Source organism: Micromys minutus (assembly GCF_963924665.1).
Source record: "Micromys minutus genome assembly, chromosome: 8".
Classification (NCBI taxonomy): Eukaryota; Metazoa; Chordata; class Mammalia; order Rodentia; family Muridae; genus Micromys; species Micromys minutus.
In genome coordinates this window covers 23098830-23126705 of record NC_137977.1, presented here as the reverse complement: position 1 = coordinate 23126705, position 27876 = coordinate 23098830, and the positions used below count along the sequence as shown (strand labels likewise).

Genomic DNA, 27876 nt, shown 5'->3' with positions numbered 1-27876 from the left:
GCTAAGAAACCAGAAGCCATCAGGTAATATGAATGTGTATACTGTTCTTATAGATCACACCTGCACCTTCTTACACTGCTGAACAAAAACCTTCAAACAAGGAAGGTGAGAAAACTTGAAAGCAGGGAAAGGTCAGCCTGCTTAAGTTGCTTAGGCAGTTCTGAGAGGATGAAAGGTCAACTCTGCAGAAACCTTCACTGAGTGTGTCCTGGTTAAGTCAAGCCTATGCTGTGTCACTGTGAGGCTGAGTGCGAAGGAGAGGCCAGTGCATCTGAGCCAGCTGGGGCCTGAGTCACAGCAGGATGGCCAAGCTAAAAGTTAAGGACAGTCCTGTCCTATTGTCTGTCCTAAGACAAAGACAGCTGGTGACTTTCCCTACCAGGGAAGGAAGGAATATTTGGGGGGGGGGGGGGACTGGAATAAGGGCCTTGTGGGCCGAGGATTTTAAAGGGAACCCTACAAAGATTGGTTTGTCTTCCAGATTTGTCTGGGTGCTAAGCTACTTGTGAAAGCTAGCTAGGGGTGATCCTCCAGCTCTTTCTTCCCTACCTGAGTTGGGAGGGTCCTCTGATAATCTTCAATCCTCAATCCTATCAAAGGTGGTGTGGCGGGGGGGGGGGGGGGGGGGGGGTGAGGGAAGTCAAACACAAGGAAGGCAAGGAAGAGAAGGATATGGAAATTCAAGATCTCACACCCTGAACCTCATCTCGGGTAAGCCCCTTGCAAGGCCAGTTTTCCACTTGTGATGGTAGAATTGGGCCTAGCTGCTGCCTCCTTAGTAAAGCTAGGCCAGTCTTCCTCTCACATGCCTGTCAGCCGGGGGAGCCCCACCCCCACGCTGCATCTGTGTTGGAGAAAGTTTCGGCTTGGGGGCTTCACCCCGTAGGGCCCACAGCTTAGGTCTCTGCTGCCAGGCGCTGACGCTGGCGCTTTAAGACGCTTTGACCCCGCGGCATCCAGGCGGGGCGGGGACAGCGCAGGAGCCACCAGCGGAGGCTCTGCGAGGGTGGTAGTGCTAGGTGTCCTGCCCACCATGCTGACCGCGCTCGCCCCGCTAGCCCTTCCTGGGCTCTCAAAGCGGCTGCCTGTCCCTGCGCGGCGTCAGGACTCGTCCGGTTCGTCCGGCTCCTACCACACAGCTCCGGGTTCTCCGGAGCCCCCGGACGTTGGGCCGGACACAGAAGGCCGGGGGACTTGGCTCTGGGTGGCTCCTGGGCGGGGGGCGGGCGCGCAGCCTGTCCTGTCCGTCAGCGCCCAGAATAGCCGCCAGCAGCACTGCTCCGGCTCGGGTTTCCCGCGAGGCCCGGGCTCCGGCCCGCCGCCGCCCCGGCCCCAGCTGCGCATGCTGCCGTCGGGGGAGATGGAAGTCATCTTCGGCGCGGGGCCTCTGTTCAGCCGCTCGGACGCGGGGGATCTGGAGGAGCCACAGCTCATGGCGCCTACCATCAGCAGTCCCCCGCTGCCCGGGCCAGCGTCGTCTCCTGCCTCTGTCTCGTCGCAGCCGCAGGCCCCCGACGGGACCCCTCGCTGGGCCACCTACCTGGAGCTGCCACCCCGCGAGCCGAGTCCTGCCGTCTCAGGCCAGTACGAGTGTGTGGAGGTGGCCCTGGAGGAGCGCACCGCGCCCGTTAGACCCCGCACGGTACCGAAACGTCAGATCGAGCTGCGTCCGCGGCCTCGGAGTCCCTCGCAGGACTGTCGCGCGCCGCGTCCTCGACTGCTCCTGCGCACCGGCTCCCTGGACGAGTCTCTGAGCCGCTTGCAGACCGCCGCGGGCATCGTGCAGTCGGCGCTGGCCAGAAAACTGGGCTCTGCGGTCCCAGCCCCCAGCAACGTCACCTTGAAGTCTATAGGCAAGCCAGAATCCACGACGAACTCTCAGGAAACGGCAGCCAACACTCGTGTGGTCCTGGAAGAGGCCAAGACTCGGCCACCCCGCGCACACGATAATTCTACCTCCGCCAGAGCCCCGCGGCCTTGGCCTAGCCTCCGAGAGCGAGCGATTCGGCGGGACAAGCCGGCACCCGGGACTGAGCCTCTGGGTCCAGTTAGTTCCAGCATCTTTCTGCAGTCAGAGGAGAAAATTCACCAGTCTCACAAACAGGAATCCAAGACTCAGTTCCCCCGTGAGACTCCCGATCGAACCGTGCCGAGGGCACGGAGTCCTCCTTTCCATTCTAGAGGTTCCCGGGTGGTTCCCAGTAGGGTTGTGAGACCGAGAAGCCCATCTCCACCGCAGCAGGCTCCAAACGGGGCCGTGCGGGGTCCTCGCTGCCGGTCTCCCCAGGCCCTCCCACAACCTCCTAAGATTGTTTGGAGAACCAGTAACCAGGCCTTCCCTGGTGCATCCTCTGCGTGGGAAAATCGGGATGCCTCCGTGGAGGAAGTTGTCAACAGAAGGACCCCTTCTCCTCCCCCACTTCCCCAATGGACTCAGGGTGTCGCTAGAGTTGGGAACCCATGTCCCGAAGCTTCTCTTGTGTGGAAGGTTCCGAATTCGAGAGGCGGAGATGCAGTAGGGCTGAGTAGGGACGGGTCCCTGTCAGCCCTGCTCCCTCAGGAGTCACCTCATCCTATTGAATCGCGTAGCCCATCGCCTGCAGAGACTTGGAGTCCTGTTGTGCGGGGTTCATCGACGGCGCTGCGTCAGGAAGCTATGAATGGTCATACTCAGAAGCTGGAGCCGCCTACACCATCAGCACCCGGGACTCCAGATCTCACAGAGGCGCGGTGTCTACTCTCACTGGAAAATTCAGATATTGCCTTCAGAGGCGACCAGCCATCTCCAGAGGTAGATACAACGGAACAGCCCCGAAGTCATCTCACAAGCATCCTGGACGACGATGTGTGCCCAGAAGCCTTGGGCTCGGTAGAAGCGGCTCCTGGACGTCCGCGTGTGACCATTCCGCGGCCGCGAGACGTGCGCAAGATGGTTAAGACTACTTACGCGCCAAGCTTCGCAGCAGGGACCCCGGGCTCCGGGCTTCCCGCGCCTCCTGCGGAGGCCCGTGGGGAGGAGGGTGATGCATCCAAAACGCACAAGCTTCCGGCACTTGAGTCGCCCGCCCCGGCTCATTACACTTCCATTTTCCTCAAGGACTTTCTACCTGTGGTACCTCATCCCTACGAGTCACCAGAGCCTTCACTCCATGCAACCCCTAAGGATGCCTCCGAGTCCAGCGGGGTCCCGAGGCGGAGGGCAGAGAACAGCACCGCGAAGCCTTTCGCTCGCAGTGAGATCCGCTTGCCTGGCGCTCTAGCCTTCGGCCAGAGGCGGGAGAAAATCCCGAGTGTCCAAAGACGCGGTCCTGGAGGAGAAAACCCGGATGCTGAGGCCCAAAGTCTGGTTCCCGACCGCGAGGGTCGGACCAGCCCTTTAGGAGGCGCTCGCACCGCAACCCAGTGTTCCCCTTTAGAGTCCACAGGGACCAGACCACCTCGACCCGGGTCCCCGCAGGCGTGTCCAAACTCGAGCCTCAGGGCAGTACCCGAATTGGAGACACCGCCTGTGACTCCTGCAACTACGGTCCAGGCGCCCCTCCTTCCGGATCCTCCGGCGACCGCAGCCAGGACCGCTGCTCCCTTCCCACGAGCTGCCTCCGCGCCTCCCACCGACCGGTTCCCTCCTGCATCCTCCCTGGGGACGCGGAGGCCTCCGGGGGCCGCGCCCGCGGGGAAGGTCCTCGTAGACCCGGAGAGCGGCCGGTACTACTTTGTGGAGGCGCCGAGGCAGCCGAGGCTGAGGCTACTCTTCGATCCTGAGAGCGGGCAGTACGTGGAAGTACTGCTGCCACCCTCGCCCTCTCCCTCCCGGCAGCCACGCCCGCCTTATGCCCCACTGGCCCTAGGGCCTGGCCTCTACCCGCCGGCCTATGGGCCTATCTCTGGCCCGTCACTGTCACCGCTGTCCCCCAACCTGCCGTCCCTTGGTACTCTCCAGCTACCTTGGGCTCCCGAGGCTGGATCCCTGGAGGGGATGTACTACATGCCCTTGAGCGGGACCCCTAGTCCAGTACCACCTCCCATGCTCTTCTGTGCCCCACCCTCCAGTTCTGGTCCCATCCAGTCCAGCAAGGGTTCTGTGTTTCCTTTGTGAAAGACCTAAGTCCTTATCCCCATGGAGTTGGGTTCCCTAGAAAGCTTTGGAAGTTCCGGATCCCAGCCTCTTTAACTTTTTTTCTCCCATCAAGTCTTTGGCCAGTTCCAGCCAGTCACCAGACCAGGACTGACCTTAAGAGAATGTATCTGCTCCCTGGGCTGATAGTGCTGGAGCATGCCGCCTAGACCCCAGCCCCACCCCTCAGCAAAAATATCCCTTTCCCAAACCTTCCCAGGGTGTGGTGTGTTTGTGTACGTGTTTATGTAGGCAAGCAAGTCTGTCAAAGTGAGAAGACAGTCTAAGAGGTGTCGGGGTTTCCCAGAATAGCAGGTGTGAGAGCTGCAGGCCCCGGGGCTGCCTTGGTGAATTGTTTGTATCTCCCTAACACTGGGCCCAGCGGAGTGGAGCAGGACAGTGGGTGCTGCTGAGATGAATGGGACGGGTGACAGCCCTCAAATCTGGATCTGTCCTAGGAGGTTATGGGAGAACCCAGTGTGGCCTCAGGGCAGCTTGAGGCAGTGAGGGAGAGCTCTGAGGATGGATGCTGGAGATGAAGTATGGATGTTGTACAGGGGGATGTGGAGGGTCAGAGCGAACTGGGTGGGATCTGCTGTAGTCCCTGTAAAGACAGCCAATGGGACAAGCAGCTCCTTGGCAGAAAGGCCTGCAGGAGGGTCTAGGAAATGAGGAAGGGGAGGAAGATTCTTTGGGTTTCCTGTGGCCAGGGGTGACTAGGGTCAAGTGGTTAATTAAAGAATCTCAGGTGGCCAGCAAACATTTCTCTTGCTTGGCCATTTCAGGAGTTGAGAGGGCAGGGAGGGCAAGAATCTAGAAAAACGAGTTACTTTAGTTCTGGGAATTATTGCTTAACTATCATGGCATGGCAGCTGGGCCATGGCCGAGCACTCAGAAGGCAGAGGCAGGTGGATCTCTGTGAGTTCAGGGCCAGCCTACAGAGTGAGTTCCAGGACAGCCAGGGTTACACAGAGAAATCCTGTCTGGAAGACAACAAACAGACAACAAACAAAGATGTGACTACAGCTAACAGCCCACAGCAGGGAGCCTCCCCCCCCCTACTCCAGCCCCAGTGCCTGTCTTCTGTAGACCCTGGGAGCTGAGCCAGCTTGTCTTGAAGCCATCCCCACCTCGAATCACCAGGATGACAAGAAGGAGAAAGGTCAGGCTGTTATCCTTCCGGCTCAGTTAGAGCTGCCAAGAGGAAAGGTGTCCCTATATGGAGTAGGCCAAGGGTTCATTCTCCATGTTCCTCCTGGAGCAGAGGCAACAGCCTTGCTGGAGGGGTGTTTGATGTGAGGTGTTCAGGAAAGGGTACTTCCCTCCAGAAGCAATGCTGGGAAGGCATCTGATAGCTTCCAGGTCAGCTGGAAGCCTGTGTAGCTAAGATCGGTCGGAGCTTCTGTCAGCCTTGCCCTAGATGGGAAATTGGCTAAAATACACCGTCGAAATAACCTCAACATCTCTATCAGAGACACTGGTCCCAAAGACATGGAGGGACCAGGGCCACCCCTAGAGTGTATCATCTCACCCTGGTGTGCAATAAATGGCTGACCATGGAGAGCCATGGTGGCTGAAATGACAACCAAGTGTATGGTCCTAATTTCCTGCTGCCACCTTTTAAAAACAAAACAAAAAAATCACTTTTGCCTGGTATAATGGTATACACCCAGGTCTTGAGAGGCAGAGGCAGGAGGATCTCTTTGAGTTCAATCACAACCGGGGCTGTCTCAAAAAAAAAATCAAATAAATAACACTTAAAATATATTTATTTGCATTTTATCAGTGTTTACCTGCATGTATGTATGTGCGCCACGTGTATGCTTGAGGCCTATGAAGGCCAGAAAATGGCATCGAATCCCCTGGAATTGGAGTTAACAGATGGTTGTGAATCACTTGTGTGAGTGATGGGTACTAAACCCTGGTCCTTAGCAAAACAAGCAACTGTTCTTAACCACTGAGCTTTCTTCAGCTCGCTGCCTCTTAACCACCCTCCACAAAGTCTTCATGTCTGCCTCTGGCCTAGGACTGGAAGAAAAAGACCACGCATGCTCCCATGATCTCCCAGACTCAATAACTCTGTCTCACTACAGTTAGACCCTAAGCTAGCAACTGTAGTCATGGCCACATTCCTCCTGGAGGTTTAGATCTGTGGGTACTGGGGACCACTCTCAACATGGCTACTCCAGCTGGGGGGGGTCTCTTCTCTCTGAGCTTTCACATCCTCTGTAGTAGATTAAGATGGCTGTAACCAACCACCTCGCCCCACAGGATGTTCGGCACAGTTCTTACCACGTGCTCAGGTCACATCAGTGTTTACCTGCGTGTATGTATGCGCTCTCCAGCCGCCAAGTCTCCTTGGCCAGCCTCAACCCCGATCTTTGCATCTTCATCCTTTACATGTGAAATGGAGCTGAGTCATCAGGAGCCAGGGTCCCGCCCACTAAGGAACCTGCATGCGTAGCATCCCCAGAGGGCCTCATGGGAAGGGAAGAGGGTTAGTGAGGTGTCGGTTCCCTATTGGCCTAAACCACAGATAATACGAATGTACATCTGTGCCCCAAGAAGTAAGTTCAGAAGCCATGAGACTACCTCTGCCACTGTTGCTTCTCTTTGGGGGCAGGGCTATCCTGGGGAGCCTCGGGGACAGGGTTTCCCTCTCAGCTACGGCTCCCACACTGGATGATGAAGAGAAGTACTCATCTCATATGCCGACGCACCTGCGCTGCGATGCCTGCCGGGCTGTGGCCTACCAAGTAAGTTCCGCCTGTCCCCGGCAGTCCTCATGTAGGCCACTATCTTAGACCTCACCATTGAGCCTTTAATCCCCAGCCCCTCAGCCCTAATCAGCAGTCTTTCCAGAATATTACTAGCCCCCTTCGCTTGAATTATCATGCCTCAGTCTACTCTTTTGCCTGGTCACCAAAGAGCAGACAATCTGAGATGGCCCCATCTTATCTTGTCACCCCAGGGAATCATCCGTCCTCTTTTATTTTTCCCTGTCTGTATCTTTTCTCGTCTGGCCACCCTCCCCCGGTCCCTGAGGTACCTTACTTTATACATGTTGAATACATATGTATCTATGTGAACCCACCATGCTTGTTCACCATAAGCATGCCCGTGTGACCACCTTTCTGTATGTACGCAGGGTGAGTGAGTACATGTGTTATTAAAATCTGGTTAATTTATTTGTTTATTACTATTATTATTATCATGATGATTGACTTTCCTTGTTCTCATGATTTAAAAATAGCATGTGCTACTGGGCAAGTGTGCCCTGAAGGAGGGGCCAGGTCTTTCACTCAGCTTTTTCTCCCCTATCCCCAGGAGAGTAGGTCCTGCCTGAGTTGGCCCAGCCCAGCTGTGGGGCTCAGAGAGGGGCCCCTGCAGCCTGCCTTGCCGGAAGCGCTTCCGGCTCAACAGCTCCCCTGCCGCCCCATTCTCCCCAGAGACTTTGAGTGTCTGTCCTTCCTTCTCTCCTTCCCCCAAATGACCAGCAGCCCCAAAGTCTAGACTCTCAGCACCTCCTCATTCCAGATGGGGCAACATCTGGCGAAAGCAGAGGCTAAATCTCACACCCCAGACTCCGGTGGATTGCAGGAGCTGAGTGAATCCACATACACAGATGTCCTGGACCGGACCTGCTCTCAGAACTGGCAGTCGTGAGCTTCCTTATGGGGGGCGGGGAGGGCTGCTGGGTACAGATCTCCATCCTCCCATTGATACCACATGCTCATTCCACGAAGGTTCTGGTCTGAGGGACCAGTTTGGCTGGGCTGAAATTTGGGCTACGGTTGCTGTTAAGAACATCTGGGAGAGCAGATGGCCACAGAAAGATGACTGTGAGGTCTTGAGCCTTGGACCTAACCCCGTCGGAGCTCAGTATACTTAGCCTAGAATAGGAGCAAGTCCCTCCCGGAGCTGGTCGCACTGATCCTATGTCCCTCGCTTCCCTTTACCATCAGCTATGGAGTCCAAGAAGTGAACCAGATGAAGCGTCTCATGGGCCCAGGTCTTAGCAAGGGGCCAGAGCCAAGCATCAGCGTGATGATTACTGGGGGTCCCTGGCCCAATAGGTAATAGCATGTGGGGAAGGAGCCCCTGGACTCCTGCTTTGCTCCTTGACTTCCCCATGGGCAGGTTAGAGTTCAAGATGCCTATTTGCTCCCTTAGGCTCTCCATGACATGTTTTCACTACCTGGGAGAGTTTGGAGAGGACCAGATCTACAAAGCCTACCGCCAAGGCCTTGAAACTCTGGAGGCGCTGCTCTGTGGGGGCACCCACGGGACCTGCTCACAGGAGAGCCTGGCCCAGAGAGAAGAGCTTTAGTTTAAGCTGCAACACCTCTGGATCTTCTCTATTATTATTATTATTATTAATGGCTGTTTAGAGACAGGCTCTTATGTAGCCCAGGATAGCCTTGAACTTGTCCTCAGCCTGGAAAGTGCTGCAGTTAAGTCCTGAGCCTTTGTACTTGACCCTCTTGTGCCCTTTCTTCCAGCAGTGGTGGGGAGGGGGCAGAGAAGCCCCTCCTCCCTGGGGTACTGGGGCTGAGGCTGCCTTTCTACTTTCAAATAAAGCTCACTGACCTTGAATCCTCTCTATGAAGAAAATGGTGTTTCTGTTGAAGTCCTTCCCATGGGGGCCAAATACACATCACTTCACCTACACAGAAGAGAGTTGGCGTGGTTGGAAATGTGAGCAAGTTAGGAAAGAATCCAGTCACATGCTCAAGGCTAAACAGTGCAGGGCTTTAGACCCGCCCGTAGGGAAGTGCAGACAGCCACTTGTAGCCACCTAGGCATGGATGGCTTGCTCTCTACCCATTTAGACAAAAAGGCTCAATTAAGTAACAAATAAAAATTGTGTCGTGGCTGTTCCTAGGTATGACTGAGGACAGGGATTTTATTGTAGATACGAGGGAGAGCACAGCCAGAGGCATCTAGAAGAGTCCAGACTGAACTGGACAATGAGAGGAGTTGAGGGTGGGGGAAGCTGTGAGAGGGGACCAAGAGACAAGAACAGATGACCAAGAGGACCAAGAGAGGAGCTGAGGACCAGGAGAATGCATGGCTAAAGTGGTAGGTTTAGATAGGAATGAGGAACTGGGGGAGAGGTTTAAGGCAGCAGGTTGGGTGAGAAGTACTGGGAGGAGCCACAGGCACTTAGTGAGCCTCGACCTGGGACCTGACAAGTACTAGGCCAAGTAAAGGCTCGGCAGGGAGGGGCTTCGGACTTTGAAGGTTGGAGTAGTGTTGGCTGCTGGAGAACTGGGGTTTCTTAAGCAAGCCTGAACTCTTAGGCACCAGGAACTGCTCTGGATCCCTAGGACCTGGCAACATGGGTTAGTTCATTAAAGAATTGTTAGCATCTAAAAATCCAAAACAACCCACAAAACCCCTAGAGTTTTCAAACTCCAAACCCACAAATGTCTGTGCCAAGTTGCAGTCACAATTTTCCATCAGTCAGAATCATTTGTTCTTCCAAGGTTAGGAACAATTGTTATGTTTTGGGAATAAAAGGTTGTGGAGGAGGAGGAGGAGAAGGAGAAGAGTAGGAAAAGGAGGAAGTGGCCTAGCCATCAGGAAAGCTCCCCTAGAGCCTAGAGACTTGAACTTATTTTCAACATATTATCAAAATGGAGTCTGAAAACAAACTGGCAATAGGGTAAGTCTCATAAGTCTATCCTAACAAAATAAAAACACGGCAGCTTCCTCTTGGATTAATTTGACCAAGATCAAGCCCACGTGTAAAATCTTCACTTCTTTCTATGTTCCTTCCAAATGTCCATAGTCTGGCTTCCGGCCTGTTTGTAATCTTTCTGTTGTTATGTTTGTGGTTAAACTGTGCTGTCTCCAACAACGGGCTTGACTCTCTGTTTATTGTTTTGAGATAGGGTCTCACTATGTAGATAGGGTCTCACTAAGTAGATAGGGTCTCACTATGTAGATAGGGTCTCACTATGTAGATAGGGTCTCACTATGTAGATAGGGTCTCACTATGTAGATAGGGTCTCACTAAGTAGATAGGGTCTCACTATGTAGATAGGGTCTCACTATGTAGATAGGGTCTCACTATGTAGATAGGGTCTCACTATGTAGATAGGGTCTCACTAAGTAGATAGGGTCTCACTATGTAGATAGGGTCTCACTATGTAGATAGGGTCTCACTATGTAGATAGGGTCTCACCTGGTTGTGCTGGATGGAACTCTGTGTAGATCAGCCTGGCCTGGAATTCACAGAGATCTGACTGCCTCTGCTTCCCTAGTGTTGGGTTTGAAGGTGTGTGCCACTAAACTGAGCCAGGGATGAGGAGTTCTTTATAAAAATGGTTAACAGAGCTATTCAAGGGGAAAGGAAACTCTCTTCACTGCCCCCAACTGACTGAGGCTTAGAAAATAAACCTACAGCATGCTCTCAGCTAAATCCACACCTCCTTTGCAATGTATATTGTGAATATTTGTTTTGAGGTTTCTTCTAGCCTGTTGTCTGTTTTCAGTAAAAATTTACCACAATGAATAAATGCATACACACAGGTAACATTATTCTGGGTCAGAGCATTAAAGAGTTCGTGATTTAAAATGAAAGCTATGCATTGGTTTTGATTGGAAAAGCTGATTGCATGGGAAATCTAAAGCAATAAGGTTGGTTAGAGTGCTCTCCTAAAAGCAGCTTAAACTTAAGCAGGCTGAGGAGACACATTGTAGAATAACAGGTGAGCCATACAGTCTTAAATAATTTCAAGGGATATTATTAACTTTATTATGAGGGTTGCCAAAAGTTCAGTCTACTGGGGGCTAAGAAATATATTTACGAAAAGGTATTGCTGCACCCCACATCCCATTGATATCGGCTAGGGATCTCAATCAGGTTTTTCTGCCTTGTTTTTATTTTGTCCTCTGTTTTAAGGAAAAGGCAGGGTGGGAGTGTAGAGATCTTGAAAGCAACAGGCAGTAGCAGAGAAATCTGAAACACTAAGAAAACAACAGCAGACAGAACCATCAGCTGATTCAATGGATCAGTGTTTACTGGGAATAGGGAAACACAAATGCTGCAGACACACAGAGGAAAACACCCTTCAAAAGGCAGAAGGGTCCTTAGAAAGCTGAAAACCCAGTCTCTTTTCAAGGCTGGGGCTTCTAAAATCTCTGCAGAGTTTTCCTGCCTTAATTTAGTGTTAGTCAGTTTAAAGAGAAAGACAGGATGATTGAGCAGCCCACTGCTGTTTGTTCTGATCCAGCCTCTAACTTGTCCAGCCAGTCCATCACCAGGAGGCTTGCTAACAAGACAAAGAGCCCACAGAACCTTTGTTTTAAGCAGCCAGGTCAGGATTTTGAGAACACAGTCGGCCATCTTGGAAGTTCACCATCTTTATTACTTAACCATGCCCCCTTCTCCCTTCTATTTGTCATCAGGGAATATGTCCGAGTCATCCTCTCTTCTTGCCCTGAACTCTGGTCTGTATGTATAATGTAATTTCCAATTGGTCCCCAGAACCTGTGCTAGAGATTGAGTTACCTGGAGATGAATGGTCCTCCATTGTCAGACCCAAGCAGGGTAGGAAAACCATACCTGGGAATGATGTCTTCCAGAGGCTTCTTTGCCATTACATTGTCTGTCTTCTTTGTAGTGTTGGCTTCTGCCTGACCTTCTGTCCTTTCCTCCCAGCCTGCACAAATGAAGTATCTCATGGGGATGACAGTTGAGTTTGGAGGCTGCTGAAAAGTTCTAACTGGAGAAATCTCTAGTGAAACATTAGATGTCCTATGGACCATGGCAGCTAAATGAGATATCTGCTTACACAAGATTGCAATAACTTTAGGTGGATCTCTGAATTTAAGGCCAGCTAGGATTACATAGTGAATTTTAGGCCAGCTATTGTTATATAGTGAGATTCTCTCTCTCTCTCTCTCTCTCTCTCTCTCTCTCTCTCTCTCTCTCTCTCTCTCTCTTTCTCTCTCTCTCTCTCTTTCTTAAAGATTTATTTCTTCTTTTATGTTATAAGTACACTGTAGCTGTCTTCAGACACACCAGAAGAGGGCATCAGATCTCATTACAGATGGTTGTGAGCCACCATGTGGTTGCTGGGAATTGAACTCAGGACCTCTGGAAGAACAGTCAGTGCTCTTAACCATTGAGCCATCTCACCAGCCCAAGGATGTTCTTTTTAAGTGCATAATCTGGGCTGGCCTAGATGGAAATAATTATGTAGGCCAGGCCAAGAAAGCACGTAGGTTCACCAAAGAAGGTGTGCAAGCATTTACAAAGGGAAGAAGAGTTAGACAGGGACTGGTCGAAGCAACATGGAAATAAAGGCAAAAGTCATATCCAGAAGCACAATGGTGAGATGTGTCTGATGTGTGAGGTCCTGGGCTTTTACAAAATGGCCAAGGGGCAACTCTGGGGATGTAGAGCATCTTTAGGGCAGCCCCCCTGCAGTCTGGAGGTGGTAGATGCCAGTGAGTTTGGTGTGTGGGTCACCTTATCAGGGACATCCACAGGTGCTATCAGTGAGGTCAACTTTCCTACCCAGAGACAGTCTACCCAAGGCTTTTAGGTAGTTAACTTTTCCTATACTGTCAGGGAACGCATTCTTAAGCTTTGGCTAGTATCCCTCCCCCAAAAAAAGGGAGGGGGTTATAATTTTCTGAGTTAGGACTCAGAAAAGTGGGCAGGTTCTTTGTGGTGGCACAAAGAATTTGACTTCTAGGAAGGACATTGTCTCATGAAGGAGTGAGTACTCCTCTAGCTCCTTTTTTTTTTTGGCTGGTGGAATCTTGGCCAGGTGACAGACAGCCCAGCTGGATTAACTTGCTCCTATTCGGGTGTGTTTTCATGTGCACTTATGTGGAAGTCAGAGGATGACTTGCTGGAATCAGCTTCCCCTTCTACCTTTTGGATCCAAAGAATCAAACCCAGCAGCAGATCTTCCAAATACCCTCTTTTCTGTTTGAGACAGATTGTCTTAGGGTTCTATTGTTCTGAAGAGATACCATGACTGAGGCAACTCTTATTTAAAAAAAAATCTTTTTGGGGCTGGAGAGACATACCTTCAGTTTTATTATGTATTTTTTTATAGAAGTGACCTTACATAGGTCTCCAACTGAATGTGTATATATAATAAAATTATGAAAAACTCATATCCACCCCACTGATTCATCTCTTCCAACAAGGTCTGTTGGGCTTGATCTGGTGCCGCTATGTATTCAAATGCTAGATACCATATCTCAAGATTTGGTTGCCTCAAAACAGGTGAATTCTCCCATAATCCAGTTTTTGTTGTGCAAACTTTGTCTCTGCCCCTCAGCTTATCCCTGATTGGTTAATAAAGATGCCTACAGCCTGGGATGGGCAGAAGAGGTGGGGGAAGCAAAAAAAGAGCTTGGAGTCTGAGGTAGGGACCAAGAGAAGAGGTAGAAGAAGAAAGCCACTCTGGGGTTTCAGATTGTAGGCACAAGGCCATGACGGCTGGCCTGATGGATCAGTGGCCCAGGTAGTACACAGCAAGTGACATCTCGGGGATCAGCATGGGAAGTAGACAAAGCAGCATAGAGGGTTGACATCTGCCCAGCTCTGTGCATATAAGCTTATTATAAATCTAAAGGTTTCTGTGTCTTTTATTTGGCAACTAAATGATCTGAAGTGGGTAGAAACCCTAAATAAATATTTACAGGCAACTCGGGGGTATAATTACCTCCAAAATAATAATAAGCACAAGGCCACACCTCTTCAGCCTAGTGAGTTTGCATTAAAAAATATGAGCCTATGGGAGATTATTCATATTTCAACCACCAGTTACCACTGGAAAAGAGAAAGAGAAAGACTGTAAATGGGTTAGCAAACCTCAAATCTCACCACACCTTCTCTAACAAGGCCACACTTCCTAATTCTTCCTAAACAATTCTATTTCCTGGTAACCAAGCACATCCAAACTTATGTGCCTATAGGCCATTCTCCTTCAATCCACCACACAGGGTGTGTTAGTCAGGGTTTTCTAGAAGAGTGGCACTTATCCACTGAGTATCTATTTATCATTTATCCATAATGTATCATCTATTATTTATCATCTATCTATTATCTATCTATCTATCTATCTATCTATCTATCTATCATCTATCTATTCAGAAAGGACAAATTAGTGATAGGATAAAAACTGTGAGCAAGGGGTGTGTAGTGGCTATTTCTGGTGGTCAACTTGACTATATCTGGAATGAACCACAATCCAGAATTGGGAGGCCCATCTTTGATCTTGATCTTGAGGCATAGAGACTAAGAATCTTAGGAAACTAAGGCAAGGAGATCACTGAGCTCAAGGTCATCTGGGACAAGCAAGTCCCAGATCTGGGTGTGGTGGCACACGCCTTTAATCTGGGACACACCTTCAGTTGGAGACCTATGTAAGGACATTGGAACAAGGAAGGTCCTCTCTCTGTATGCCTGCCTTGTGGGGCTTTTTCTGCTTGCCTTGTGGGACTGAGCATCTTCTACGTCCTTGGACTTCACAGCTGTTGCCGGCCATTGTTAAGGAATTGAGCTGCAGACTGTAAGTCACCAGCAAATACCTTGCTATATAGAGACTATTCATAAGTTCTGTGACTCTAGAGAACCCCGACTAATACAGGGTGATAGCTGGTGTCAAGATAGACCACTGAGAAATTATGCTATACAACACATCTGATGTAAGAGGTTTATTGGGGATATGGGGGGGGGTGGAGTGAGAGAGAGAGAGAGAGAAAGAGAGAGAGAGAGAGAAAGAGAGAGAGAGAGAAAGAGAGGCTGTCAGGCATGGAGACAGAAGAAATGGGAAAGAGCTCTAGAGACAGGGAATGAGAGGGCAGAGAGGGAAACACCGGAGAAGGCAGAAAGAGGAGGACACAAGGATAGAGAGAGATCTGGAGTGGCCGGGGCCTTTTGATTCACAGCACATGCCTGGCTTACCTGGAGGTGGCAGGTGATGATGTAAGCTGTTGCTAGGCCCCTGAGAGCAGGCCAGTGGGGCTGCCTGTATAGTAATGTAAGGGCCCAAAGATCGAAGGAAGACCTCAGACTCATAGTATTAAGACAAAGAGTGTGTATTCTGTGGAAACATCTAGCGTGTGTGTGGGTCAACCATTCTTATAGGGAATCAGGAAACTCTCTAGAAGGATTAGATAATCTAAAATGTCATTGGTGGGTGCTGGGGGGTGGGTGGTCACAGGTAGCCGGTGGTCTGCATTCCCATGTCATGAACATTTAACCATAGGATGAGATAGGGCTGCCCAGCACAGCTGGCCCGTCCTGAGATATTTCCTCATTTTGTGGTTACCTCCAGGCTGTTCTTTGGGAGGGGGTTTTATGACCTTTTATGTTCCTGGAGCTTGTGCCTATGGCCTCCGGTTCAAAATCATGCCTGGTCCTTAGATTAGACAAATGGGGTTTATTCGCCCTTTCACCAACAATTGGAATGGCTTACAGGCTGTCGTCCAGCTAGCCCAACAATGGCCGTCTAACAACACAGGGTCCAATAATCCAGTATCCCTCTGTCCTGACCTGGCATACCAAGGCCCCAGCCCTGAACTTTCCAGCCCACGGGCTAGGCTGCTCTTCCCCCCATTACAGAATCCAGACATGTTGGTCTCTCCTTTCTCTCCTTCCCTCTTTCTGCCCACAAACTCTTTTGCTCTTTCTCTTCCCCTCCTCTCTCTCCCCCTCTTCATGGCAACAAACCTGCTTTTGTATATGCTAATCTGGCTTGAACTGGCTCGTTTTACTGGTGGAGAAGTAATGCATCACTCAGAGGTCTTCCCATTTCAAATGACATAATTAAGAAAAAAAATCCCCCACAGATCACTTGAGTTTTAGTTAATTCCATGTGTCTATCAAGTTGATCACCAAGAATAGCTATCACACCGGGTAGCCTGAAGCTTACTATGTAAACCAAGCTGTCTTTGAACTCACAGAGATCTATTCCCCTACTAGCCTCAAGCGTGCTGGGGTTAAGGGAATGTGACGCCAAGCTAGCTAGGCGAGAAGTAACTTCCGAGAAGAAACAATAGGTAACGTTCTAATCCCCGGAGCAGATCAGAATGCAGTCTCCACCCCGGGCCAGACATAGTCTATTCTTTTGAGCAGTAAGCTTAAGGAACAGTGACAGAGTGGATGTTTATCTTCCTTGTGTTACCTGAGAAACAGGAGGTGGGGTCCAAAGCTGAACAGAAGTGTGTGTGTGTGTGTGGAGGGGGGGGAGTCCATCCTCAGCAGCCTCTAAGGTTACACTACCTAACAGCGGCTTAAAGACATCACATGGGCGCTAGTGTCATGGCCAATGCACTAAGGGACACTATTTCAAACCTGGTGAGAGTTGGGCTGTATTGAGCTGGGATTGAAGAAGTGGGGGTAGGGGCTCCCGATCTGCCACCCGCAGAGAGCTGGGAGGAGTCGCAGAGGCCCAACAGGTCAAACCACTTCGAGAACTGCAGCGCAGGACCCAGAGAGGAGTGGAAAAGCGGAGCAAAAGCAGAGACGGCCATGAAGCTGCTGCCCCGCTGGAGAGCCGCGCTATCCACGGGCCCTTGGCCTGGCCTGTGCCCCTGTATCCCAGCCCGGCCACGGGCACAGCAACTCAGAAGTAGGTAGCCTCTGGGGTGGTCGGAACTACGCTAACCAGAGGGGAGCAGATGCCAATCCCAGGCCCAGATCTTGCTAGGGCTCCTTGATCCTCATGACTGCCTCTGCTAACAGTCAGGCTGTAGCCCAGACTAGATAGGAAAAGAGATGCAGGCACAGACTGAACACGAGTGAAGTGTTCAGAAGGGTTCCATGCTCAACTTAATGTCCTGATATATTTATTTATTTAACCCCTTTGAAATAGGTGTGTGCATGTGTGTGTGTGTGTGTTTCTATTTTATTATCTAAGGGTCTTACTATATAGCTTTGACCTGGAACTCATTCTGTAGACCAGGCTGGCCTCAAAATCATAGAAATTTGCCTGCCTCTTCTTCTTGGGTGCTGAATTTTAAAGGCTTGAGCTACCAAGATAGGGTCTTATGTAGCAAAGAATGTTGGAGGCTGGTCTTGAACACCCTATCCTCCTGCCTGTACATGTCCGGGATTACAGGCATGTGTCATCATACCTAGTTTTTGTTTAAAAAAATATGGACTGGAGAGGTGGCTCAGCAGTTAAGGGCACTGACTGCTCTCGTAGAGATCCTGTCCCAGCAACCACATGGTGGCTCACAACCATCTGTAACGAGATCTGATGCCCTCTTCTGCTGTGTCTGAGACAGCAACAGTGTACTTATAGGATAAATAAATAAATTATATGTAATAAATCTTTAAAAGTTATATTTAGTGTGTGTGCTTGAGCACCTTGTAATGATGTGTGTGTAGGGGGACAGCTTGTGAGTGTTATTTCTCTTCTGTCACATGGGTCCTGGAGAGAAGACTCACTCAGATCAGACTTGGCAGCAAGTGTCTTTTCCTGCTGAGCTATCTTGCCAGCCCCCAATTTTATTTATTTATTATTAGCTTGTGTGTGTGTACACGTATGCATGTGTGTGTCTGAGTTTGTGTCTGTGTTTGAGTTTGGGTTTTTGCCAAAGGGGTACATGTGGAAGTCAGAAGACAGCCTGTGGAAGTCAGCTCTTCCCCTCCGGTCACTGGGCTTGGTGGTCTTTCACCTAAGGAGACATCCAACTGACCCTTTCCTGTTACTTTTCAGACAGAGCTTTGCTATATTGGGTATTTTTTTTAAAAAGATTTATTTCTGTATATGAGTACACTGTCACTGTCTTCAGACACACCAGAAGAGGGTATTAGATCTGTTACAGATGGTTGTGAGCCACCATGTGGGAAGTGAACTCAGGACCTCTGGAAGAGCAGTCAGTGCTCTTAACTGCTGAGCCATCTCTCCAGCCCAAGGGTATTCTTTTTAAGTGTATGGTCCGGGCTGGCCTAGATGGAAATCATTATGTAGGCCAGGCTGGGTTTGAACTCACTGGGATCTGCCTGCCTCAGCCTCCTGAGTACGGGGATAACAGGCATTAGCCACTAGACACAACACAATTCTTAATATTTTTGCAACGAATTCTCATTTTCACAGGGTCCCCCAAACTGAGTAGTCCATCCTGTCTAATATGCTCACCCTGACACAGCACTAGGGAGCACATCCTGTCTGCGGATGCCTCAGGAATCCTATGTGGTGAAGGATGATGGGGGCGGCACCAAAACCAACCTGAATTTAACCTTGGCTTTCTGAACCTCACTTCCTGTCTGAGCTCAGCCATATCATCACTAAAGTCTTTTTCTTTCTGCAGTGAAAGAGTTAACACGAGCAACCCCAGAGGGTACATGTGACACTGCGTATACAAATACAGGTAATGGCATTTGATCCTGTCCCCGAAGAAGAACAGTGATAGTGATAAGATAAACTTCCATTAATAAATGTAGGGGGTTTTGAGAACTGGTGTGAGTCACGTCCTCTCCCTCTCCTCGCATGTCATTCCCAGATTGTCCCCTCTTCACCCTGTAGACTCTGGCCCTCCCTAGGGAAACAAGAACAGGCTTTGTGCCAGGCTTGGATGCGGGTAGAATAGAGAATACTCAGCAGGTAAATGTGCCCCTTGCTTGGGTGGCCTTTACCACCAGAGCCAGAGTTAATACCTTACCTCTGCCCGGTCCCCTTTCGCAATCTGGAGCTATGGACCTGGTTACAGATTGACTTTGGACAATGTCTGATGAGTAGAGTAAAGTCCTCCTTGGCCTTGGTAAAGCCTTCTTTCCTCCTCAGAGATTTCTCAAACCTGTGTCTCCGAGATGAAAGCTCAGGAGGACCCCGGGAGCCCAAAGCAGGTGCTGTGGGAATAGAGGAGCTGGGAATTGGGTCAGAGACATGGCAGGTGGGGGCTGGGCCTGTGCTGGCCTTTCTGGGAAGGCAGAGACAACATTGCTAATGCACTTGACAAAAAGTGACAGTCCCGTGCTGCAAGTGGCACTTGGGAAATGGGGTGGGGGAGGGATAAAGGAGCCTTAGGCTTAGGGGCTGGCTGACTTGGGCTTAGGGGTCAGTAGGGGTTGGGCCTCCTCTCCCTGTGGCACCTCAAGGACCTCTGAGAGGTAGAGGTGGGACAGGAAGAGGTTTTTTCACAGTCTGGATCTGCCCAGTCTGGTCCCATTTTGGTCTGATACCTTCCAGGCTTTTGACTTAGGGGCCTCTCTAGAAAGCCTGAGGGTTACGGGCTCTGGAAGCCAGGAAGCTGCTTGCATCCCTGCAGCAGACTGTGGGAAGTAGGAAGGACCACTGAGAACCAGCTGGGGAGGGTGGCTCCCTTAGTCCGGTCAGCGCAGGCTCTGTCCTGAGCTGAGGCTCCCTCTTGTCCGGCACAGAATGAGTTCCTGGATTCAGCAAGGACTTCCACCAGGGACCAGCAGGCATCTTTGCCCACCGAGCCCAAGTTTGACATGTTGTACAAGATTGAGGATGTGCCACCATGGTACCTGTGCATCCTGTTGGGTTTCCAGGTGGGTTTTCTCAAGGCCTCCCCAACTCTACATACGTCCCTGGTGTCCCAAACAGCCTCTGGTCAGCAAGGTCATTTCAGGCTGGAGACAAGGTCAGCACAATGACTGTCACTGAACAGCTGTGCCAAAAAAGATTAAGTGGCCTGGGAGGATTGTGGGTAGCCTATGACAGACAGGAAGAGTATCTACAGAACCGTAGGAATAACCTGGGGGAGACTGGGCTTCTGAGTGATGGGGAGCAGCTCTCTGGGAATCCCTTATGGGGTGTGGTGCGTAATGTCATTGTAAGTAAGCACCCTGTCAGTATGGTCCCGGTTCAGGACACAGACTTGGGGTGCCTATTTCCATGAGAGTTGCTGTGGGGCCACTTCTCGACTGTCTCTCACTCCAGCATTACCTGACGTGCTTCAGTGGTACCATCGCTGTGCCCTTCCTCCTGGCTGAGGCGCTGTGTGTGGGTCGTGACCAGCACATGGTCAGTCAGCTCATTGGTACTATCTTCACCTGCGTGGGTATCACCACTCTCATCCAGACCACAGTGGGCATCAGGTGAGCTGTCCTTCCCCAGCTCATAAGCATGCGCACAGACATGCGCTTGCATGCTTGGTCTGAGACAGTTCCCTGTCTGCTGCCCTGTCAACTTGGCTAACCTTAGCGCTAGGTAACTGGGCTCCCAGGAGGCCTGAGATGTAAGAGGTCCTCTCCTCTCACTCTTTTCCAAGAGTTTAGGAGTACTGTTTCCCTGCCCCACTGCACATTCCTGTGAGCAGGCTTTCAGCATCCACACGTGGACCTGGGGGGATTCCTAGTCTCGGATAACAATTCGAGTCTGGTTGGCTCAGTGGTGGTGGATGCCGTCAGACTCAGAATAGAGCAGAGCAGTCTGCTTTTGAGCACATGGCTCTGCTGGGTACTGAGGTGGAGGCAAAGGTGCCAAGCTTGAACTGGAGATGCTCTGGAAATGTCAAGGCGGACATCCATGGAGGGGCTCAGGAACTTCCCTTTCTCTCTGTCCCTTCATCTAACCCTACTTTTCTATTCCTTCTCAACCCACTCCACCGCTGCTGATGTGTGTCGCCTTCCAGACTGCCGCTGTTCCAGGCCAGTGCCTTTGCGTTTCTGGTTCCAGCCAAGTCTATCCTGGCCTTGGAGAGGTGGAAGTGTCCTCCAGAAGGTGGGTTCAGTTTTGGCGGCTGCACTGGAGGAGAGGTCTGGAGGTCTAGGCAGCTTCCCAGAGTCTAGGCACCAGGGTGTGTTCAAGGCAGTGTGTTCTCTCTCTCTCTGCCCTCAGACGAGATCTACGGCAACTGGAGTATGCCCCTGAACACCTCTCATATCTGGCATCCTCGGATTCGGGAGGTGGGTAAAGGGACTGGGTTTGAAGGAAGGGGTAGATGGGCAGGCCACTGCTGAGCTGAGTTCAAGGAGGTGGCTGAGGAACTCACATTTTGATAATGGCCAGGTCAAAGTGACTATAGCTTATTTTGTCTTTTTAGGTCCAGGGTGCAATCATCGTGTCCAGTTTGGTGGAGGTAGTGATTGGCCTGATGGGGCTGCCTGGGGCCCTGCTCAGCTACATTGGGCCTCTTACGGTCACCCCCACTGTCTCCCTTATCGGTCTCTCTGTTTTCCAAGCTGCTGGTGACCGAGCTGGCTCCCACTGGGGCATTTCAGCTTGGTGAGCAGGCAAAGGACAATTTCTGTCCAATTCAAGACCCTACCCCACACCCCCTTCATTCCTGCCCTCTCGTCTGTTTCCAACCTGGCCCACCAGCTATTTCCTTCTTGTATCTCTGCCTCCAGCTCCATTCTACTGATCATCCTGTTCTCCCAGTATCTACGCAACCTCACCTTCCTGTTGCCTGTTTACCGATGGGGCAAGGGTCTTACTCTCTTCCGGGTCCAGATCTTTAAGATGTTTCCGGTGAGGAGCTCGCAGGTGTTGCGAAAAGGGGCAAGACCTGAGCCAGGGAAGGGGCAAGGGCTGGGGTTCCCGCCAGCGGCTAGGAGTCAGCCAGGGCACTGGGGCTGACACAGAAGCAGGCGAGTCTGCACCAAGGTCTCCAGTGCCTGCAGCACCCTGTCACCTCCACTGCTCCAGATTGTGCTGGCCATCATGACCGTGTGGCTGCTCTGCTATGTGCTGACCCTGACGGACATGCTGCCCGCAGATCCCACAGTCTACGGCTTCCAGGCTCGAACTGATGCCCGAGGGAACATCATGGCTCTCTCTCCCTGGATCCGAATCCCCTACCCATGTAAGCAAGCCTGCTTGGTCCCTCCTGCTTCCAACTGAAATTCCTGTGAAACATCTGGTGACTCTAGGTTCAGCTGACAACGCAGCATTAGCCCTGTTTGTGGACGCCTCTTGAGTGGTGGTTTACTTCCAGATTTTATTCTGGACCGCTGTAACAGTAAGACCCCCCCCCCACCAGCTCCTCTCCCTTTTTCTCTTTTTAGAATTTATTTATATATTGTTTTTTAATGTAGGAGCGCTCTGTCTGCGTGTACACCTACACACCAGAAGAGGGCATCAGATTCCTTTATAGATAGTCGTAAGCTAGCATGTGGTTACTGGGAATTGAACTCAGGACCATCTGGAAGCTCAGCTAGTGTTCTCAATTGCTGAGACATTTCTCCAGCACCCCCCCCCCCGACACCTACAAATAACCCCCATCTATTATTCCTAAGCCACCACAACCTCCTCAAGAACCTATCATGTTTCTTCCAACCCAGGTCAGTGGGGCCTCCCCACAGTGACGGTGGCTGCAGTTCTGGGGATGTTCAGCGCCACGCTGGCGGGCATCATCGAGTCCATCGGTGATTACTATGCCTGTGCCCGGCTGGCGGGAGCACCACCCCCTCCTGTCCATGCTATCAACAGGTATGCCCACCTCAATGTCTGTCCCAAGGAGCCACCATAACAGCAAGTGTAGGGACAGGACTGGGAACACTATTAGGCTTAGGCATGAAAGTACTCTCATGTGGAGTATGGAATGGGGATTACTCGTTCTGTAAATGCTGGGAACCGCTGAGAATGTCAGTCCCAGGGAACGAGTTATCGACAACTATCTGTGCACTTACTTCATGCGCATTTTTAAAAAAAGACTTATTTATTTATATAACTCCATGTAGCTGTCTTCAGACACACCAGAATAGGGCATCAGATCTCGTTACAGATGGTTGTGAGCCACCATGTGGGTGCTGGGAATTGTAAGAGCAGTCAGTGCTCTAACCACTGAACCATCTCTGCAGCCCTCATGTGCGTTCTTATTCGATGGGTAACCACGTTGTGAGGTTGGGATCCTCATCATCTTCATGAAGTTCGGAATTGTCCGGCACTGGAGCACTGAGTGCTGGACTTACACTGGGCTTCCAGTTGCTACATGGTAGCAACCTGCACAGCCTCAGTAGTGACCAAGGTGATGGTAGACTGAAGGGGCGGGGCCAACACCCACTCACCCTTTCTTTACAGGGGAATTTTTACTGAAGGCATCTGCTGCATTATCGCTGGGCTGCTGGGCACAGGCAACGGGTCCACATCCTCCAGCCCCAACATTGGGGTCCTAGGGATTACCAAGGTGCCACACACCACTTGTCAGAACAGCACAGTCCTGTTCATGTGTTGCAGGCCCTGTTCCAAGCCATCTTGGCTTTGGCCTGGCCCCATTCAGCCTTTGAGAGCATCCCACCTTGATCCTACCCCCTCCTAATGCTGGAGTCCGTTTATATGCCTAATACCCTGCCCCCTGGAACTAGCCCTGCCTCCTGGCCTAGCCAGCCCCTGGCTTCCTGCAGGTGGGCAGCCGAAGAGTCGTGCAGTATGGTGCAGGTATCATGCTAATCCTGGGTGCCATTGGCAAATTCACAGCTCTCTTCGCCTCACTGCCAGACCCCATCCTGGGAGGAATGTTCTGCACCCTTTTTGGTGAGTGTCTGATGCCTTCCCAGGGAGAGTGGCAGGACCCGGTCTAGCCAGGCTGAGCCTCTAGCAGTTCTGCTGTGGCAGGTATGATCACCGCTGTGGGACTGTCCAATCTGCAGTTTGTAGACATGAACTCCTCCCGAAACCTCTTTGTATTGGGATTCTCCATGTTCTTTGGCCTCACACTACCCAACTACTTGGATTCCAACCCAGGTGCTATCAACACAGGTACCTTTTGTTCTGCTTTCTCCAGAGTGGGTTGGGAGCCACTCCACTGACACAGCACTTCCCTAGCACCAGCAATGAGGCTGGGATTCTAAGCAAGAGGCTAGCGATTGAGTTTTTAAAATGTGCTCATTTAATTTTCCTAATAGTTCCACGAGATTCTATTATTACCTTTTTCCAGAAGAACATGAATTCACAGAGCCCTAAGTCAACAACTAGCAGCTGTAGGAAGTTTCTCCCCACAGATGGGAGAGGCTACAGATAGGCTTGGAGGTCAGGCGTTGGAATAGTCCATGGCTATCAGTTTATAGTCAGTGGACCACACAGGTGGGAAACCCCCTGAGCTCTGCTTTCCAGAAAAGGCCACTAGCCACTGGCCCTTTACTTATCCCACAGGCGTTCCTGAACTGGACCAGATCCTAACTGTGCTGCTCACCACAGAGATGTTTGTTGGTGGCTGCCTTGCTTTCATACTGGACAACACAGTGCCAGGTACTGGGTCAGTTCCGGGAGGGGAAGCACAGGCTACACTCTCATCGTGGTTTGGTTCCTAAGATGTGGCCAGGTCTGATGCCGTGTGGGCCAGTGCACAGAAGAAATGGGCTGGTAGTGTTGGCGGGCTGGAGAGACTGAGGCACAACATATCACCTAGAGTCTTGAACAGGGTGAGATCAAGAGAGCTCTTTTTGGGTTTGGTAGTCCTCGTCACCAACATCTCAGTACCACCAGGCTGAGAACACCTCAGAGCTCGACAGGTAAAAACTCAGCACTGGTTTGTGGGAAGAAATCAAGAATGGTAGCAGCCTGCTGCACAAATAGCAGAGCCCCCAAAATGAACGTGGATGCCCAAGTTTGATTTTTTTTGCAAGGATTGTGGAAATGTGACAGTCCAGTATGCATATGCCCAGTAAATATATTTTAAAAACTGATAGGTTTTAACTTCTCGTTCTCTTGTTTTTATCTGCTCAGTGTTGACATTATACCTGCCTCATACCTCAGAGAAGAGTCAAATGCAATTTAGGACAAGCTGGTGGAATTTACTAGCTTAGCCCTGAATCAAACTGAGGAGGATTTGCAGAATGGTTGGTTATCAAAATCCTGGCCAAAAAAGGGAAGCAAAACTGGGTGTAGATAGCAAATTGCAGTATGTAGGCTGGGGTCATTGTAGGCAAGCCAGCTCCCTCCTAGGAGCCTGTTAGCAAGAGGGTGCTCTGGGCTAGGAAAGCTTTTATGTGGGATATTGGGACCACATGCCAATAGCTCTTTTCCCTTTCCACTCTGGCCATCTGATTCCTCGTCCTGTTTGAACATCTTCAGGCAGCCTCTCTTACTGCCCCCCTTGCTGAGCTCATTTAGCTGCCGCACTTCGGGCTACTCTTAGCTCTGGCTGTACTCACTCTTCCTGCGAGGTGAATTATTTCAGTCTTTGTCAGCTCCAGCCCTTCTGAGAACCTGCCCCATCAAAGGTTTCTTGCTTAGCTTGGCTTTCATTCCTACTATAAAATGGTTTGTGTCCCAAATGTAGAACCATAATAGTGAATCCTAATACTGATAAAGTATTTCAAGGTCTATGTCCTTGGGCTGGTGGGATGACTCAGTAGGAAACTTGATGAACCTGATCGGAATTCAATGCCCAAGGCCTACACAGTGGAGGAAGAGAACCTACTTCCTGTGTTTATCTTAAGACCTCCTCAATCTCACGGTTCTACAGTAAACGTGATAAAAATTTAAATATGTCCTTACTCCACGGTACAACCTGGACACTATCTGGGTTCCATGACCCAACCACACACTAGCCCCATAGTCAGACACTGTAAAATTAAAATGACTTAGCTTCTCTTCACCTTAAAATTTTTGTGCTTATCACGGGCACATGGCTGGGGGTGGGATGTTCAGAAATAATGAAATTATCACAGGACTTGATGCTGTAGTTAAACAGTATTAATCTAAGGTTTCTCAGAGCTCTGGCAAGGAAGGCATCCACCTTGGGCTCCATTCTGACCATGCAAACTCATACCTGACTTTAGAAACATGCCTTAGGACTGGTTCTGTGCAGGGGAGATAGTAGAAGGTTGTTACCCTCCCAGATAACCTCACTGTCCTCTTGCAGGGAGCCCAGAGGAAAGAGGCCTGATACAGTGGAAAGCTGGAGCCCATGCCAACAGTGAGACGTTAGCCAGCCTCAAGAGCTACGATTTCCCCTTTGGGATGAGCATGGTAAAAAGGATCACCTTTTTCAGATACGTCCCCATCTGCCCAGTCTTCCGAGGATTTTCTAAAAAGACAGAAATTCAGCCTCCAGTTCTAGAAGATACTAAAGACAATATAGAAACTGGGTCTGTGTGTACCAAGGTCTGAAACTACCTCCATGAAAAAGGTAGGATATGTTATGTTTCTTGTGGGAGGCTGAATAATCAAACTTCTGTTTAAACAAGAAGAAAAAAAAAAAAACTACTTTTATTTCTGTAATCTGTTACAAGTTTCTTCAAGGGGAAATTAGGCTGGGGAAAAAGTCCTATGTGGATCTGGGTAGAATTCCTTAGCCCTGTTTTTATAGTGAGAATAGAAATTTCCAACTGTTAGCCACCAATGGTGTTAGTCAGCATGATCCTTCTCAAAGTAAAGGGATGTACTTTATGTTCACTAGTGCACATCATGTGCTTGTCTGGTGCCCACAGAGGTCAGAAGCAAGCACAGGACCCTCTGGATGCTATGGTTATGACCCACTACGTGGGTACTAGACAATCAAACCTGGGTCCTCTGCCAGAGCAACAAGTGCTCTTACCCACCAAGCTATCTTTCCAGCCTTTCAAGCGCAGGAATTTACAGGTGTGCATTATCACCACCACACCCAAGTATTATCGGAAAGGTTGGAAACACCAGCAGTAACGTAAACAGGAGAGATCCTTCCACATGCTGTTTTGTTTCAATGTTAGTAGTCATATAATTAAAATCACTTACAATTCAGTTAACAGAAATCTGTTAATACAAGCCTGTAAGGGGATAATCATCTCTTTAGAGCTTCAAAACATTTGGGCAGTTCTGAATCCTAATTTTGCCTGGAATGCAGACACCTGGATCTAGTTAATTCAAGTATTTCCCCCTCAAACAGGAAACAGTCCAGTGAAAGTTATGAGTGGTTAACCATTTTATTAACCATATAATGCCTCTATAAGGAATCAGGAGGGAGACATGAGACTGAAGCTGGGGTGGTACCCCTTGTCCATTTGGTTCTGAGCAGTTAGAACAAAGGGACCAATGTGTTATGCCCACCCCCCTCCCCAAACAGGTGTCAAGTGTGCCTGTCTTTTCCAGTTTCTTATGCCAGGTGTAGTGGCACACATTTATCTAATTCCAGAACTTGGGAGGCAGAGGCAGGCAGATCTCTGTGAAGTGGAGCCAGCCTGCCCTACAGTGAGCTCCAGGACAGTCAGTGCTATGGAGACCTTGTTTCAAAAACCCAAACCAAACCAAATTAAATAAAAAACCAACAGGAGGCTACTCTTCCAGTGGTTCAATTCCCAGCAACTAGATGGCAGCTCACAATTGTTAACTCCAATCCTAGGGGCTCTGGTGTCCTGTTCTGGCCTCTCTGGTTACCAGGCTTCAAAGTGATACACAGACAGACAGACACACGTATCTGCTGACAATAATCACTCATCTAATTTAAAAAAAAGAGAGAAAAAAAAATGAAAACCCCTGTCTCTTTATTAGTTTAAGGTAACTTTTCATAAAGTTAAAAGAGACTCATTAGCTGCGCATGGTGGCACCATCCCAGCAGAGGCAGACAGTCAGGGCCAGCCTGGTATAGTTCCAGGACAGTCAGAAGTACAGAGAAAAATCCTGTCTTGGAAAAACAAAACAAAACAAAGACCCTCACTGGATGTAGACAACCAGTGAACTTTGGTTGGTGTACATAAAATAGCTCCTAAGTTCAACCTCTACCACCATAAACAAAAACCAAATAAGAAAAATACATTAAAGCTTTTCAGAAAGAATGAGCCAGAAACAACCATACAAAAGAGCAAGGTAACCCCAGTACCCAGAAATGTGAGGAAAGAGGACCCTAAGTTCAAAGCTGGCCTTGGCTATGTAACAAAATACCACCCCAAA

The 27876-nt window shown here is 50.2% G+C and overlaps 3 protein-coding genes across 3 annotated transcripts; all 3 read left to right on the top strand.

Annotated features, from left to right (window-relative positions):
- The first annotated feature begins 656 nt into the window (after positions 1–656).
- PROB1 (proline rich basic protein 1) lies at positions 657–5881 on the top strand. Its single transcript, XM_080919954.1, has one exon. It carries the CDS (start codon positions 1034–1036, stop codon positions 4094–4096), a length of 3063 nt encoding a protein of 1020 aa, XP_080776080.1. The 5' UTR covers positions 657–1033; the 3' UTR covers positions 4097–5881.
- An 815-nt stretch (positions 5882–6696) lies between these two features.
- MZB1 (marginal zone B and B1 cell specific protein) lies at positions 6697–8664 on the top strand (the record flags this gene model as incomplete). The annotated part of the gene is made up of 4 exons (XM_080920001.1): positions 6697–6870; positions 7652–7776; positions 8080–8190; positions 8288–8664. 4 exons carry the CDS (start codon positions 6697–6699, stop codon positions 8442–8444), a joined length of 567 nt encoding a protein of 188 aa, XP_080776127.1. The 3' UTR covers positions 8445–8664.
- A 10244-nt stretch (positions 8665–18908) lies between these two features.
- SLC23A1 (solute carrier family 23 member 1) lies at positions 18909–26121 on the top strand (the record flags this gene model as incomplete). The annotated part of the gene is made up of 14 exons (XM_080919855.1): positions 18909–18944; positions 19479–19613; positions 20005–20162; positions 20699–20787; positions 20905–20972; positions 21110–21291; positions 21417–21537; positions 21715–21871; positions 22350–22497; positions 23089–23194; positions 23412–23541; positions 23623–23766; positions 24160–24255; positions 25874–26121. 14 exons carry the CDS (start codon positions 18909–18911, stop codon positions 26119–26121), a joined length of 1818 nt encoding a protein of 605 aa, XP_080775981.1.
- Positions 26122–27876: the final 1755 nt, after the last annotated feature.